General features: G+C 46.7%; 1 protein-coding gene across 4 annotated transcripts in view; it reads right to left on the reverse strand.

Annotated features, from left to right (window-relative positions):
• Nucleotides 1-18001, reverse strand: part of MCC (MCC regulator of WNT signaling pathway) — a 478671-nt gene that overhangs the window by 40344 nt on the left and 420326 nt on the right. For all 4 annotated transcript variants that reach the window (XM_054488736.2, XM_054488737.2, XM_063665146.1 and 1 more), the window contains 2 exons: nt 15891-15994; nt 11761-11944 (listed from right to left, as the gene is read on the reverse strand). In XM_054488736.2, coding sequence (XP_054344711.1) covers nt 11761-11944; nt 15891-15994 — 288 coding nt within the window. The remainder of the gene's footprint in view (nt 1-11760; nt 11945-15890; nt 15995-18001) is intronic.

An 18001-nucleotide genomic window follows, 5' to 3' on the forward strand; every position in this document is an offset into this window, starting at 1 on the left:
AAAATGATAACACCTTTTAGGAAAGAATTAAGTGTGAAGAATAACAAATGCTTACACTCCTTGACGCAACACTGTGCACTCTAGAAATGAATTTCTAAGGAAGTAATTCCACAGAAGCAAAAAGATACACATACAAAGGAACATAATCTAAAATACAGTTTAGTGATTTATCACAGCCATCAAAAGGAGGGAAATCATGTGGACATTACAGTGATAATTGTAATATGTGAAATTATAGTGATATTGACAATGGTGGTGATATTTTGAGGAAATAGGTTAAAAGATATTATATATGTAATAAAAAAGATACTCGTGGTCAGAACTTAAAAAAGGTATATTTAAGGCAACAAAAGTTGAAGCACAAAACTCCTATGGTGTGATCCACAGATGCATGTCACACCCTCACACGTGTGTGCAGGTGTCCCAGGCTGTGGCAGCCGTCCCTGCGGAGCAGCACCGAAGGGGGCTGTTTTGCTGTGATTACTTCTGTTGTTTGCAACATGTACCATGAAAAACACAGGGGTGCATAACACAGCAATAACCACTTTGGGAGTGGGGTACCCCCAGGCCTTCCTATACTTCACAGTCTGAGTACAGTGTCCACTACAGGGACTCGGGCTGACCCAAGGGCCCTTGGCAGCCCAAGGTGAATGGTGACTGGACAGGGAGCCCCCAGCTGAACCCCAGACCTGTGGCAGCCCAGGAAGGTTTCTAGGGGATCAAACCACCATGAAAGGGGGAGCACCACTGGAAAATGGAGGCCATGGCTTTCAAGCGGGCTCTAGCCTTTTCCAGCAGTGGGCAGGCTGCTCCCCGTGCCTCCAAATAAGGCCTACTCCACTCGGTTGAGGACTCTGAGGCCAGTATGCACCGACAGCAGTTTCTCTGCACTTGCACTGGGCCTCCCTAGGGGTGATTCGCCCCTCATGGAACTGGTCTGAAGATGGCAGAAGAACAAGCAGAGGCCTAATGACCTTGCATCAAAACAGGCCAGGCTGTGTTGTCATGTCTGTTGCTACAGATTTGGAAAGTGAAGCTCAGAGACATCAAGTGGTCAGCCGAGTCATGCGGCTGGAAAGAGGTGCAACTAGACTTGGGCCGCAGCCTCGTCCCACAGCCCTGTCCTTGTCCCCAGAATCCTGTAGCTAGAAGCTATACCAGGGGCCAGGAGTGATCTCCACAGGCTGCCAGATGCCACAAACCCAGGCCTGCCCTCCTCGTCTCACGCTGCCAAAGGGTAAGAGCCAGGACCCCAACTCAGTACCTGTAGTCCCCACAGCCTAGACGTGAGTGAGAGCAGGGCCACTCTGGTACATGACACATTGCTACAAAGACAAGACTTCTGGGGACAGAAAAGCTGAAGAGAGATGGTGGCTGGAGCTTTGCTGTTCACAGGAGAAAGAGGCTACCCTAGGGCTTGGGGTGGTCTTCAAGTCAGAGAACCCCTTCTAGAATGGGAAACTCCTGAGCACCAGAAACCCTTTGGGGCTACGTCTCACTCCCTTTGTACCATCAGGACGGGTGGGAAGTCCCTTGGAGATAAGGCGAGCAAGATCAGCCTGACCAATAAACACTATCTCTTCAGAGGCTGTGCCCAGTAAGTTCCCATGTCAGCTGGGCTGGGCTATGTGCGCAGTTGCTTGGTCAACCACCAGATTAGGCATTGCTGTGAAGGTGTTCGTTACATGTGATTACCATTAAAATCAAGAGACTACAGGGTGACTGTTTCCATACAGTGAGTGAACCTCATCTAATCAGAGAGGCCTTAAGAGAAAAGACAGATCCCCCAAGAGGGAAAAAATTCTTCCTCCAGACAGCTTTCAGACTCAGGATTGCAACATCAACTCTTCCCTGGGTCTCTGGCCTGACCTGCAGACTTCAGATTTGCCAGCTCCATTATCAAATGGGTCAATTCCTTAAAATAAATCACTGTTTGTGATTTACTAGATATCTATATCAAGAGATCGATCTTGATCTCTCTTTATATCTAGGTATAGATCTCTCCATATAGACCCATCTCCTGTTGGTTCTGATTCTCAGCGCTGCCCTAACAGCAAAGTGCTACCTTTACAAGTGACCCAAGCATCTTACATACTTTGAATATTCCCTGTCTTCTCAACTCTAAAATGAAGGTAGTCATAGTACATGCGTCATAAAGTCAGGGTAAGGAATAAATGAGGTAAAATTAGAAGTGTTTGTAATAGCAAAGACATGGAATCAACCTAAATGCCCATCAGTGGTAGACTAGATAGAGAAATTGTGGCACATATATACCACGAATACTACATAGCCATAAAAAAAGAATGAGGTCATGTCATTCGCAGAAACATGGATGAAGCTGGAGGCTATTATCCTTAGCAAACTAATGTGGGAACAGAAAACCAAATACCACATGTTCTTACTTATAAATGGGAGCTAAATGATGAGAACACATGAACACAAAGAGGGGAACAACAAACAATGGGCCTACTTGAGGGTAAAGAATAGAAGGAGGGAGAGGATCGGAAAAAATGACTAATGCATACTAGGCTTAATACCTGGGTGATAAAATAGATCTATACAACAAACCTCCATGACATGAGTTTACCTATGTAACAACCCTGCACATGTACTCCTGAACTTAAAAGTAAAAAAAAAAAATTAGAAATGTTTAGAACAGTGCCCAGCACATAGTAAGCACACAATAAACATGGAAGTTATCATTCATTTATTCAAGAAATATTGGAGTGCCTACTATGGAGTCCTGGAAAAATCCCTACCCTCAGGGAACTCATATTCTAATAGAGGAGGCCAGGAGATGAAATACACAGCCCATGAGATGGTGAAAAATGAAGCAGGGAAGAGGCGTGGGGAATGCAGAGTGGGCACGACGTTATTATTTGTGATTGAGCTGCAGGGAAGGCCTGCGTGATCCAGTGACATTAGGGTGGACCTAAGGGAGGCGAGAGAGGGAGCTACGTGGATGTTTGCAGGACACAGTAAATGCAATCTAGGCAGGGAGTGCGGCCAGCAGAACGAGATGGTGACCGAAGCAGAGTCAGGCAGGGGAGAGAAAGAAGGAGAAGTGGTCAGAGAGGGAGTGCATGGGAGGGGCTGGGTGCCAGGTCATGTAGCATTTTATAAGGGCTGCGTCTTTTTCTCTAGGATTAGGATGGAGGCCATTGGGGATTTTAACAGGGAGGGAGGCGGTCTGCTTTATTGTTATAACAGGATCCATCTGGCCTCTAGGATGAGTAGAGATGCAGGGAGGCCAGGGCAGAGGCAGGGGTGCACCTCGGGAGCTACAGCAACAATTCCAGGGAGAGATGGTAGCAGCTTGGAGCAAGGTGGGAGCAGGGAAGGCAGGCAGAAGGATAAAAATGACTACTGATCATCAGCATTATGTTTTCTCAAGCTGTATTTTAAAAAGGATGAGAGGGGAGAAGCAGCAACATCCTGCAGCTGGAACACCACGGGCTATTCCACAGTGAAATGAGGCAGCTCAAGGGAACTGCAAAGAGAGCAAAGCGTGCCCACAGCAGAGGGCACTGAGGAGCCCGGCTGTGCATCAGAGGACGCATCCAGAGGACCCTCAGCATCTCAGCGAAGGCCTGTCTGCCTGCAACCTGCTCAGTGGCAGGCATGCCTCGTACAAAACCCCCAAGTAGAGCTCAGGAGCTCACCTTCACAGATCGTCAACACTGGTGTGGAGGGACAGACACCTAATGTTCCACAGGCGAACGAGCGACAAAATTAGAGCAAACTCAAGTACTGGCACTGTTTGCAAAGCATTCTACAGACAGGGCTGAGGGTGGAGATGTGCTCACAGCCTCGGCATGTTTAGACAGCGTGGCGCTGGCAGACAGCAGCACTTCTCTTCCAGTTACTTGGGAGGTTTCAGGAATGAAATCCTTCCTTGTAAAGCTTCCTTGTAAAACACAGGGTGTGGGGTTTACTTACATCTCTAGTCTTTCCTTTCATTAAAAATTATTTTGAAAACTTTCAAACCTATAGAAAAACACAGAATAACCAACACCTGTGTGTCTGCCACCCACAAGACACAGTGAGGTGTATTTTCTTCAGACTACTTTTTGGGAAATATAAATGTATACTTGAAACACTTTTTGTTGACTTTCATTTAAAATAAAAATCACAAAATTCAAAGCGTGGTAAAAGCTAGCATTCTCTAATTACCCTGCAGGAACTGAAGTGATACTATTTTGGCAGATTTTCCATTTAGCAGGACTGGTCCACCCCAGCAGTTCTCCAAGAGGGGTCCCGGGCTGGCCGCATCAGCAGCACCTGGAGACTTGTTAGAAATGCACATTCCGGGGCCTGCTGTCAAGACCTCCAGAGTCAGGAACTCTGGAGGTGGAGCCCAGCAATCTGTGTTATAATATATCCTCTAGGTGACTCTGATGCACGCTTAGGTGTGAGAAGCACTGGTCTCCCCCTCAGGCTAAGTGGGCATTTGCTCAGTAGCCTGTGAGGTGACTGGACGCTCCTAGGTTTTCTAGGTAGAGGCCACAATGCTCCTGGCTGCCCTGGTCGGTGTCAGGGTCTACGAACAGGTCTCTGATGTCAGTCAAACCTGGATAAATGTTCCTCCTCTGCCACTTCCTTGCTTTATGGCCCAGAGTAAATTACCCAATGTTTCTGGGCTGCAGGAAATAGGAATACTAAGGGTTCCTGCCTCACTAAGTTGTGGAAAGGATATGGCAGGCCCTGAAGCAGGCAGCTGGTGCTGCCACACAGCACCTGTCCTATGGGAGGAGGAGGTACAGGTGGCCACTTTCCTGATGGCTTTGCCAACAGCCCCACAACACCTAACACCAGACTCAGAGATCCCCTGAGCTGTTGGCCACCCGCAGGTCATCCAGAATCCCTCCATCCCAGGGAGAACAAAAGTCGCCAGTGGTTGAATGGACTTGAGAAATCACCTAGCCCTGTCTGGGGGAACATGAACCCAGGCAGGCAGAGACTGCCAGGCGCTGCCACCCTTAGGGCCCGGAGCCTCATCCATGGCAGGCAGGGAAGGCTTTTGTTTCACCCACTTTGCTATGAGTATAGTTTTCAAAGAGGAAGGAAATAAGAAAAAAAAAAATAACAAAAGATCTCAGTCCACAGATCTTACCCTGTTGGAAGCACAGAGCTTTAAAATGCTTTTAGTGGAGAAAGTTTAATTTCAAGATAAACCTCACAGCCCCTCCGGCTTCCCTTCTCCTGCTTCCAGGACAGCAGCAGGGAACAGATCAGGCGAGGTTAATTACAATTCTGCTTTGAGCTCTTAACGTTTCACTGCGGAATATGATTATGACAATGGTAGGGGAGGGGAAGCCACTGGCCTTTTCTCTGGCCTCACAGACAAAGGCGCTGGCGGTCTCCCGAGGGCCTGCTGCTGGCTGCTGGGCAAGGGTTAAGTCATCCATTAACTCTCCCGGCTTGGAATGCTGGATGATCTCAGTTGTCAAGGGGGAATCAATCATTTTCTGTGGCTGCATTATTCCTCCTCTCCAGAACGGGAGACTGTGTTCTCTGAGAGTGACTGTGGGGGAAGGCTAATGACAAAAACTCTCGCCACACGTGTGTGTCTTGCTCTGGCTTCTTGAGGAGCTAGTCTAGGATGTGTGGGTTTCTCCTTTCTGTGATGCTCTGCTGGAGCTCCCGTCACGCCGGCTTTCCTCTGCATCTGTTCATTGCCAGCAGCTCTTCCAGCACACAGGATACACAGCAGGCCTGTAGCCTGGTGGGAATGCGGGGCTGGATAGTTCGGGATGGTTTGGGCCGACCCACTCTCCACCTACCCTGTGGAGAAGCTGTTCAAACCAGCTATCGACGTCAAATATCCTCTCTTCTATCCCTCTCCACCATGCCTCATCTCTGTCCTCAACACAGCTCCCCAGCCTGCTCATCAGAAGAAAAATTCATTTTTCACAGCCTCTGCAGCTTCCCTTGGTGGAAGGCTAGAAGGACATTTCATTTCTTTTGCCTTGAAAATCCGTGATGGCATTTTCCTGAAGTTTTCATCAACATCTTACCTGGCCCCAGCTGAGATCTGATTTCCATCAAGGGGCAGCTCATTTGTTTTTTTTTTTGAGACAGAGTCTCGCTCTGTTGCCCACGCTGGAGTGCAATAGCATGATTTGGCTCACCACAGCCTCCGCCTCCTGGGTTCAAGCAATTCTCCTGCCTCAGCCTCCCGAGTAGCTGGGACTACAGGCAGGTACCACCATGCCTGGCTAATTTTTGTATTTTTAATAGCGACTGGGTTTCACTGTTGTCCAGGGTGGTCTCAAACTCCTGACCTCATGATCCGCCCACCTCAGCCTCCCCAAATGCTGGGATTACAGGTGTGAGTCACTGCACCCGGCCCAGAAGCTCATTTTTAGAAGGAAAGTGCCCTGGGGGTGGGCATCTATTTTGCTGAGCATTTGAAATTTATCTGAATGAGTGGGGTCAGTCCAGGTGACATTTGGCGTTTAAGTCATCCTAAGTGGCCCCATTACTTTAAGCAGAAGCTCGAGCCTTGGAAGCTTGCCTGTATCTTTTACTGTTGTGCTGTGGGTATACCCCCATCCCTCCTTTTTTGGGTTTGTAGCAAAGGACTACAAATACTAAACAAACTCTAAACCTCTTAGGTTTATATGCTCTTGAATGGTTATCAGAATTCTCCAGGAGGAAAAACTGAGATTAAATTAGGGTAGATTACATAACAAATAGTCCCGTGACTGTCTAGCAAAATATGGGCATGGGAAAATCTGCTGTCAGATAACTAAAGTCCTCAAAAACTGCTTGAGTCCAGAAAGCTCCTAAAAATTTAGCTGATAGTGGAAGTCAAAATAAGAGACAGAAATATTTAGAAGAGAAACTCTATATATGCAGTAATTTTTAAAGGTGCCATCATAATGGTGTTGCATCTCTAAAACAAATATACATCCACTCCTGATGTGGTTAGTCATAACACACCAAGACAGACACTATCCAGGCCTGACAACTATATTGCTGCTAACAATTTCCCAGGTGTTAGAAAAATTAAGCATTACAAATGACTTTAAACGTCACTAAAAATAAAGATGTACAAGTTGAAATATTAACTTTTTTTTTTTTTTTTTTTTTTTGCTTACGTACAGATTGGCCAAATTGAAAAAAGATGTACTACCCAGTATTACCAAGGATTTGGAGGAAGAGCCTGGCTGGAGCACCCATGGCTGTAGGAGAATAACTGGATTATGTGCAGAAGGCTGGTCTCACAGGAACCGCACAAGAGGAATAGCCATTAAGGACAAGGACAGTGGCTGCAGCAATGTTATAATAGTGGAAAACTGGATACAAATGTCCCAGAGAAAAGTGTTCAAACACATAACACCATTGTCATCCAATGGAAAACCATCCAACTCCTGGAAAGAATGACACATATAGAAAGATATGTAAGAGCATAACACTAAGGGGAAAATGCATGTTTCAAGAGTCCACATCACAGGATCCTCATGAGGTTAAAAATGAGATGCAGTCGGCCAGGCGTGGTGGCTCACAGCTGTAATCCCAGCACTCTGGGAGGCCAAGGTGGGCCGATCACAAGGTCAGGAGATTGAGACCATCCTGGCCAACATGGTGAAACAGTGTCTCTACAAAAAATACAAAAATTAGCTGGGTGTGGTGGCGGGCACCTGTAGTCCCAGCTACTCCGGAGACTGAGGCAGGAGAATTGCTCGAACCTGGGAGACGGAGGTTGCAGTGAGCTGAGATCACACCATTGTACTCCAGCCTGGGCAACAGAGTGAGGCTCCGTCTCAAAAAAAAGAGAAAAAAAAGAGATGTAGTCATGTTTTTAAAGATGTCATGTTTTGGTGCACCAAGTACCTGCCTTCCAAGCTCTTCTGCTGAGACTTATCCCTTTTCTTCTCCATCCCCAAGCTCCTGTGGAAACTGCCTTGGCCTCGTGCTTCCATGGCCACAGAGGATCAGGATAGCCATCAGATCCCAGCTGGGCAAGATGTCCCTTTCCCAGGATTTTCTTACTTGACAGCAGGGAAACCAGCCAGCTTTGTGTACAAATGCAGGTGGTGAGCTGGTTGTCTGTCACCTGAGGAAGGCTGACCCGGAGAACAGGAAAGAGAACAAAGGCTGCATGCAAGGGCCACACAGGCCAGACCTGGAGCCTGGTTCTGCTGCTGCTTTGTCTTAGGCAGCCCTCTGCTCGGGTATGCAGCTTGTGGGTGCGAGATTTGATATCCTTCCAAAAAGATTCCGTTCCATTTAAGCTATTTGAGCATGTTTCTGTTCTTTGCAACCATGCATCGTAATAAAAAATGCAGTTAAATCTGTGGGAATATACCCCAAAGGGTTCCCAATGTCCTTTCCAGTGAGAGTCCTAGAATGGAGAACTTTACCATCCTACGCGTTTTCCAATGCTGGCATTTTAATTGCTTAGTTTTACAACAAACATACAGATCTTTTGAAATCAAGAAGTTGGATCTCACTAGAAAAAAACCATAAAAAGCATTTCATGTCTATACCTTGTTCTCACAGAACCTAAAAGGTAAGTGATGAGGACATTTGAGCAGGAGGACTGATCATGTTGTCATGTCAAGGATGTGTCGGGGCTGGTCTCTAGAGCTCACTAACACCAGTAAGCGTTTGTCCCAAGGACTTTGGATAGACTCTCCTCACACACAGATGGAAAAGCACCTCTCCTCAGTAAAGATGACTGTTTCAGCCAGATCTAGTCTGACTCTCATTCCCTGAAGCTTACTGACGCCTGTTCTAACTAGGTGGCTGTTTCAAAACATTCACCCTTTCAATGGACATGATTTCACTCTCCTCAACCATTTTTTCTGCCCCAATGAAACTTTATCTTAATCCAGACCAGTTCAAAGAGTGAGAGCTAGGCATCTGTTGAGCTCTGCTGCTGTCCAGTACAACTTGGGGATTACACCCCAGAGTGAGTGGCCACACAGGCAGCACCCTGGCTACCTGGAGGTGCCCAGAGGCTCACGGCAAGGCTGCAACCACCATTCTCACAGCTCTCCAGGGTCCCCATCTGGTGCTGAGACGAGGAACTCAATTTCAGTCTCTGAGAGTGCAGACTTGCTGTGGCCGATCCCGTCTTGGCCACGGTTCCTTTGTGGATTGAGATCGATGACTACGCTGCACAGAAGGAGCTGAACTGTGAGGCCTGCCACAGACGGTGGGCTTGACCAAGGATTCCTATTTCCACTTCCCAACATTTTAGTCCTTGTGCCTCTTTGTCGTGATATGTTGATCCATCCAGGCAATCAACCTACTCACTCTGTCCATAAGACTATTATACTTTCTCATGAGGCCATGGCTATATTTTTCCCAAATGAAGTGGCACCGACCCTGGGCACCTGCCAACAGTCAACTGAGGGTTGGCTATCACTTTTATTCTCCTTGCTGGTTAACTACCCCTCTGCTGCTCCTCTCTAAAACCATTAACCCTCCTGTCGTTAGGAGCTGCCTATGGGCTGCCAGAAATGCCGCTGGAGGCACAATACTCAGCGTTTCTTTCCTGAACCCTTGAGGGGCAGTTGATGGACACTCTGATTAGACCTCTTTAAGCTGGGTGGTTACAGCGGGGGGAAAGGGGATTTGCCAGGCCACATAAAGCTCCAACTCAGAAAGATCCTTTTCTTTATTTTCATAAACTTGACAAGGGAGAATGTCTGAGCCAGAATGGCAAGATTTACAAACAAAATTACTATAATTATCATAATTATGAAAGGGGTCTGGTGGTTTGGGACTTTATTCTAAACCCACGTTTAACATAAAGCAGTCTAATTGCATCAGGTTCTAAGAATGTGGAGTGACAAATGAATGCCCCGTGTGTGGTTCTTCTGTACTCGGAGCTGCTCTGATTTGGGCGGGAGGGTAAAAGTGATTTTTTAAGGAGAATTGGGTGAAATTGGAGCTGAAGACCTCTGTACTTTGATGGGAAGATCCATTTGAGACTGAAATTAATTTAAAAACCATTCTTTGGTGAGGTTATCCTTGGAAACAATGACTCTGTGTTTTGAATTTATCTCAATCTGCAGAAACACAGGATCCCAAATTAAATTCCTCTAAGAAAACAGTCTCAAAATCAAGGCTAACCTGTAAGTTCAAGTACTTCTAACAAATATTCAAAAGCTACGTAGATGGTGATAAAATTGTTCTCACTCCTGACTGGTTCTAAATTTGTCTCTGATTCAGAATAAAACCACAAAATTCTTTTTGGGGGTAGGGAGGTTTGAGCAAATGATCTGTAGCACAAACCTCATAAGCTACTGAAACAGCACACATTTCCTGTCAAGCAAACTCTTATGTTCACTAATAAAACAACACAACATCACTGACAACACGAGAACTACATTTCTATACTAAATAAACACACAAATTATAGATTATACACATCTGGAAGAGTCATTAAGAAGAGCATCTGCTTTCTGTGTTTACACAGTAGAATGTGGTTTTATGAAAAAAATTATAATCTGTGCTTCACTGAATGAGACAATTGTTACTAAAGTAAAGAAGAATCAAGTCCCTTTTGTTTGTGGGCACCTGGCTGAGTACATTACTGGGCATGTCCCCTCTCCTGGGACACCTGGGCCAGTACAGGTAAATGGAGGCACTAAGGTAGATGGTGGGTCCCACTGGAGGGGAAAGAGAGAGGGGAACATTAAGTTGCTTTCCAGCACCAAGAAAGCATCAGTATTTCTCCTCTGATTCTCTCAACAGTCAATCTATCTTTATGCAGTTCTGGTCACTTAGTCTGCAAGTAGACACTGTTTTGTTATGTCATGAGATCCAATGTGGGAAGAACAATATGCTCGGTGCTAAAACCCCAGGTTCCCATCCAGGTTTCCCTCTTATCACCAGGCAGATCACTGACATTGTCTCTGAGCCAAGGTTTCCTCACCTGTGAAAATGGAGTAAGTTACCCTTCCAAGTCTTTCACGATTTGGCCATTATGTAAGAATCTCTAACAAAGTGTCTTCTAAACCGAGGACTGGTAAATAAGCGGAAGGCATTCATGTTTTTAGGGCTTTGGTGGCAAGAAATGAGAAGGTAAGTAGAAAGGGTTTCATTCTGACTCTCCACTCCCATCCAAAAGAATCAAATGACTTCAGCAAATTATGCTCTGCAAGGTCTTTGCTTCTTTCTTCCTCATCTTTTTCAAGCACCCACTTTAATTTCCTAGATTCACAAACAGTGAACTTGACCTCAGGTTCATGACTGAGTGCCTGTAAGCATGTGCTGTGAATGTGGCATCATTCCGTGAGGCAAAAGAGATGACAGGAGAGGCTCTTGCCTGAGAAGAGCTTATAGAGGATGGAGGCACAAGAGGAAAGGAGAGTGATGTCTGGAACTAGGATGAGCTGGGCTGCGCCTTGGGACCAGAGGGACCATTTGCAGCAAACGGGTCTTGGCTATCCTAAGTGCTTCCTGGAAATGAAGACTCATAAAGAAATGGACAACAGAACAATGCACAGAAAATGGATCCGACAGAAAGGTAGGTTTGCATTCCATCTCTACCACTTTCCACAGCAAATCTCTCCTCTCTCGACTGCAGTTTCCACATTGGCAAAGTGAGAGGGCCACTTTCTAGCTCTTCTGTTCTGATCTTCTGACTCCTTTTTGGATGGAGCAGGCTGCATGCCAGAATCCATATCTGCGTTTTCCCAGGCCACACAGTCCCCAAGAGCTGGGTTACTGCACACCAAGTCCAGTGAACAGATGCCACGTGGACACATGCCCACCCCGGAGCAGAAGGCTGAGCATTACCTGGTGTGGCTGTTGGAGGAAAGGCTCTCCCAGGGCTGCACGCTGCAGCCGGCCACGGCAAAGGCTCCCCCACAGCTGCCATCCAGCTTCATGAGCAGGACCTTGGCAGCGTTCTCAGCTGTCTTCCGGCAGTCATGAGCTCGCTTGAGCATCTGAGTGATGTTTTCATCCCCCGACTGGTCTCCTATGTGGCAGAGAAGCCAACGGATTAATCAACATAGGCCTGGACAAGGCACGCCTGGGAGTGACTGTGCATAATTAACTCTCAGTTACTTAGGGCAGAGGTGGCGCTGTGGAAGGGAATTGGCAGTGCCCAGCTGAAGAGAAGATCTGTGTTCTGGGCCTGGTACTGTCACTTAGAAGCTACATGTGGAAAGGTATTTCTCTGCTCTTTCTCTGGGCTCCACTGGCCTCAGGGACAAGTGTAGGAGTTAGCCAAAGGGATCACCACATTTCTGTTTCCAGCTCTAACACGCTCTGATTTTTCTAATGATCCAGGCTCCTGACATCTCCTCCCATTCAGCCACAAGTCTACCATTTGGCCATTCCTCTGTGCATTGGCACTTCCCTGTGAATGAGGGAGGGAGAAACTGGGGCAAAACTGTACCATCTTTCCACATGTCTACAGCTTTGGTTAGAGCCCTGTGTGGGGGCAAGAGAGACAAAACTAATGGTTCACACGAGAGCTTTAGATTGGCTCTGTATTATATGTACCGATGACTCTGTATTATATGTACCAACCCTGACCCTTCTCTTGGCTTGGTAATCGGCGTGAACTCAAATGCCTCCAGGAGCCAGGTAACTGGGCTAGTGCAGAACATCAGGGTGTGTTCGGTACTCGCACAGACCAGGCAGTGAAGTCCCTGCCCAAAATGTTCACATTCCTATTGTGTTTTAAAACTGTGCTGGAAAAGACAGAACTATAGAGATATTGAAAAGATCATGGGTGGCTGAGCTGAGGTGGGAGGACTGCTTGAACCTAGGAGTTCAAATACAGCCTGGGTAACAGAGCAAGACCCTGTCTCCAAAACAACAACAAGAACAAGAGCAACAACAATGGTTGCCAGGGGATGGGGTTGGTGCAGGAATGAATAGGTGGAGCCAGAGAACTTTTGGGGCAGTGAAACTACTCTGTATGATACTTTAACAGGAGACTCAAGTTGTTATACATTGGCCCAAACCCATAGAATATACAGCACCAAGAGTGAACTCTGATGTAAACTATGGGCTCTGGGTGATGATGTGTCACTGTAGGTTCATCACTTGTAACTAATATACTACGCTGGTGGAGGACGCTGAAAATGGGGGAGGCCGTGCATGTTGAGGGTTGTAGGCATATGGGAAATCTCTGTGCCTTCCTCTCAGTTTTGCTGTGAACCTAAAACTGCTCTAAAAAAACAAAGCCTTAAAAAAATAAAACAAAACAAAACAGAAACTGTGCTGGCTGAACAAATCACTGGTTTGCTACCTGTACAGCATAGATCCATCCATGCTTTTCCAAATATTTTTAAATGAAATCTTACACCTAATCATACAAAATGCTATCCTAACATACAAAAAAGGTAAATGCAGAATTGGATGAAGTGGGCAGAAGTAGGAGACATACTCAGAGTCCCACCCTCCAACCCCACTGCCGAGGCCCAGAGAAACTCCTCCAGCTTCCCTGAGCAGTTTGAAAACCACTGGCCTAAAGCATCTGTGAATGAAAGAATGAACAGAATGAATGCCTGTGACATCAACAAGAAACAAAGAAAAGACCCACAATCATAGATACTGTGGGTGCATGTCACAAACAAGTTCCTGCTTTGCTGTGCAACAGCTCTATGGCATGATGGGTGGCATGATGGGACAGTATGACGGGCCAGCCACTGCTGTCAGCGGAATGCAAGGGCAAGGCTTAATGGGGAACTGCTAAAAATCAAGCCTGCCCCCAGCACTATGGAGAGTGGGCAGGAAACAGGGTGGACCCATTCTGCAGGCCAAAAATCCCTGGAACTCCCTCCTGTCATTTCTCTGACAACTTTCATGCCTCTCTTCTCTCCACAAATAAGACATTTTACATACATCTCACCACTGACTGCTATTTGGAATTAGGCATGACATTACTTACTGGCTCATATTATAAATGTATACATGAGCTTCCCAGTATTAGGTAAATACAAAGCATTTCATTATTGATTTTGAATATTTAAAAGGCAGATTTATTTAAGCTCTTTCAGCTCCTACATCAAATAACTGCACTGTGTAGGTACATGCCTAATGAAAGGTACCTTGTGAAGCCTGAACAGGTTAAGTCACTCCTCTGATACCAGCTGGAAATACGATTGACTTTTTCCTTTATCATTTTTCTTAATATGTATATTAATTTAAAAAAATCCTGACAGTAGGCCAAGATCATTTTAGGATCTGTTTCACATGAGGAATAAAGTTGTATGGTTCAGTTAACAGACCCTGAAAAATGAGGTTTCTAATGGAAATGCTGGCAGAGTTTCTACTTCTGGGCTGGGCTGGTAATACTATTAAAAAAAAACCAGAGAGAGGAGCAGAGCATCGCTCTCCATACAAATGAAGGTGCGCTCCTTTGTTGGATCACTTGGATATGAAGCAGGAAATTAATACCCAGGATACCTTCCTTCCTTCAGTTTTGCTTCAGATTCCTGTGCAAGTCGAAACTGAAGGAGGAAACACATGTGAGTGTTCAGTGCAAAACTGAGCCCCCAGACAAGGGGGGAGGAGTGGGGAAGAAGGACAGGAGGGTACATTCAGAAGGTGCCTGGATGGTGACTTTCTTTGAAGGGTGTGTCCCGGATGGACAAGTCCTAATGGAAGCTCACAGCAGACAGCAGGTCAATGACAGAGCCCTGGCCACCACACATGGGAATGCCTGGCCTGCCCACACCACCCATCTTTCACTCTGGAGTGACCTGGTCACCTTGGCTTTCTGTTTACTTGCTATTGCCTCTCTGAGGCTAAGGGGGTGTCTGGGGCTTAGTTCTGCATGGAGAGAAGGCCACCTTTCTCCTTGGGTCTCTCTTTCCTCTTAGTGCTGTTTCTACTGCAGTCCTCCTCACATCACTGTAGGCTCAGAGCCACAATCACTGGCCATGTTTTAGCAAATGCTGCCACTTCCTAGAATGACATGCTTGTGTCTGTTCCAATTAGATACTCCTTCCACCTTACTCAAAATTGAGGGACAGAAGTGAGTAGGCAGTGCAGATCTCAAGGTACAGGTCAGGCCGACAGGGCACAGGATCCCCGGGCTGGGGGAAGGACAGGCACAGGAAAGCGAGGTGGGCGAGCATTCTGGATGCTGACATGAGCAGGGGGTGAAACTACTTCTTCTTTATTCGTAAGACACCTGGAGACCTGGCAGGGGAAACCCATGTTTCAAAACTACTCAAAAGCCGGGCGCAGTGGCTCACGCCTGTAATCCCAGCACTTTGGGAGGTTGAGGCAGGTGGATCGAACTCCTGAGGTCAGGAGTTCGAGACCAGGCTGACCAACACGGTGAAACTGTCTCTACTAAAAATACAAAATTAGCCAGGCATGGTGGCATGTGCCTGTAATCCCAGCTACTCGGGAGGCTGAGGCAGGAGGATGCTTGAACCTAGGAGGTGGAGGTTGCAGTGAGCCAAGATTGCACCATTGCACTCCAGCCTGGGCAACAAGAGCAAAACTCCATCTCAAAACAAACAAACAAACAAAAAAACAACTACTACTCAAAGAGATAAACTTGGAGAAGCTCAGCCAATGAAACGAGATGAAGTGAAGGCCATGTAGCAGCAGCATGTGCCTTGACAACAGGCATCAGAGAGACAGCTGCAGAAACGCCGGCCCCTTTCATCGCTGATGCAGCCTAGCTCCATCTGGCCCCACTGTCAGCCCAGGAGAATGCAGCTCCTAAGAGGGCTTGTTTGTTTTAACTTGTCTGTTATTCTGTTTCCACTCCAGTTCTTGCTGCATTCAACATAAACAATTTACCCATTCAGTCATGAGGAAAAATGAAAAACACACTTGACAACCAAATTTTATGTTGTCGGGAGATGATTCAATGCCAGTTGCTGAAAAAGGGGCAGAAGCAAAGGAGGCAGGGAGACAAGAGGAGGAAGAGGGATTCTGGAGACACTTACCAGGGGAGGACCCCACGCCCGCTGCTCGGAACTGCCCCAGGATGAGGCTCTGCTCACTCTCCGCCAGCGCCAGGAGGAGTTCGTAGGCTTCGATGCACTGCTCGCTGAAACAAAGCACATGTGGCCTCAGCCCTTGCAGGGAACAGCGGACACTTTCAATGTGGCGTCGGTTCCTGTGCAAGAGGCAGCTCAGGTGCTGCCTTGGCCTCACTCTCCACACAGGCAAGGAAACCACCCATGAATATTCCCAGGGCAGGGCCAGTGGCTTGCTCTTTCATTTGGCCTTTTTATTTTTAAACCTTTAACTTGGTTCTGGAAAAATACAAGAGAAACAATAAAGACGGGAGAGGCAAGTGTGTCGTCCCTTCAGTGACCAGCTGAAAGGACCACGTGATTCCCTTGTGGTAGGCCACTCCAGGTAGTCCCGCTGAGCCTGCACCCTGGTGTCCACACCCTTGTGCTGTCCTCCATCCGCACTGTACCAGGGTTGGTCTGTATGACAGAAGTGACAGTAGGTCACTTCCAAAATTAGCTTACTAAAAACCCTGACTTCCATCTTGGTCAGTCTCTCTCACTTCACTCTCTTGGACCATCCTCCCCAGAGCGGGCCAGCTGTCATGTCTTCCAGACTCTCAGGCAGCCCTATGGCGAGGTCCACATGGCGAGTAATGACTAAGGCCTCCAGACAATAGCCATGTGAGTGAGCCTTCTTAGAGCAGATCCTCCAATTCCTCACTGAGGTCTCAGATGATACAGCCCTGGCTGACAGCTTGACCAGAATCTCACAAGAGACCCTGAACCAGAACCACCTACTAAGCCACCCCCAGGTTCCTGATCCTTGAAACTGTGATGCAGTAAGTGATTAGTCATACAACAATAGGTAGCTGATATAACATCCCACAAGGAGATGGTTTTGACCTAGACCTGCACTATTCAATATAGTATCTACTAGCCACAAATAGCTACTTAAATTGAAAACATTTTGAGTTAAATAAAATGAAAAAGTCCATTCCTCCACTGCAGTAGCCATATCTCATATGTTCAATAGCCATACATGGCCAGTGGTTACCATATTGGGCAGTGCATGTAGAGAACAGTTCCATCATCACAGAAAAGTTCTATTAGATTCTCATAAAACTAAGTGCTTAAAATGTCTCATGAAACATTCTTAGGCCTTCACAAAAGCTCTGACAAGAGTTTGAGTTTGGATTTCTAGGAGGAGGAAACATACTCACTCTTCTTCGTGCCCAACATTCATTGGGCAAACAAGGTAAAATATCAAACAACGGTCCCTTTCCTGTAGCCTGAGACCCACATGGCCCATGTCCACACAAGAGGAGGTGGAACATGTGTACAGCATCCTCAGGGTCCCAGATAATATGCTTGCAGTAGGAACATTTCCTCTTCAAGAAAGTAACTGTCTAGCTTCTTCAAGCTGAACAGGGGATATGTTGCTTCATTTAGTCAAGAGACAATTTGTTTTGATTGCCTTTCTTTTCTTTTTCTTTTTTTTTTTTTTTTTGAGACAGAGTCTCGCTCTGTCACCCAGGCTGGAGTGCAGTGGCAAGATCTTGGCTCACTGCAAGCTCCGCCTCCCAGCTTCACGCCATTATCCTGCCTCAGCCTCCCGAGTAGCTGGGACTACAGGCGTCCACCACCATGCCTGGCTAATTTTTTTTTTTTTTGTATTTTTAGTAGCGACGGGGTTTCACTGTGTTAGCCAGGATGATCTTGATCTCCTGACCTCGTGATCCGCCCGCCTCACCTTCCTAAAGTGCTGGGATTGCAGGCGTAAGCCACTGCGCCCAGCCTCAACTGACTTTATTTTCATTGTCTTTTACTAAGAGTTAAGACAACGGGCTGAAATGCTAGCCCTAGGTGATACCAGCTCCTCGTTTCAAAAGCAGTTCATATTCCAGAGATGTGAGGACATTTCCTTATCCATGAGGTTGTACTAACGTGGAAAAAGACCTTTCTGCTCAAAGGCAGGTTGTGGGTGGACAGCAACCAGCTTCAATGAGGGTTATCACAGATGGATTATCTGCTTGCTTTGCTGTCTGTAAACCAGAATGATTGCTCTCTAGCTTTGGTCTCATTCATTTTGCTTTGAT

Source organism: Pongo pygmaeus, chromosome 4 (genome assembly GCF_028885625.2).
Source record: "Pongo pygmaeus isolate AG05252 chromosome 4, NHGRI_mPonPyg2-v2.0_pri, whole genome shotgun sequence".
NCBI classification, from domain to species: Eukaryota; Metazoa; Chordata; class Mammalia; order Primates; family Hominidae; genus Pongo; species Pongo pygmaeus.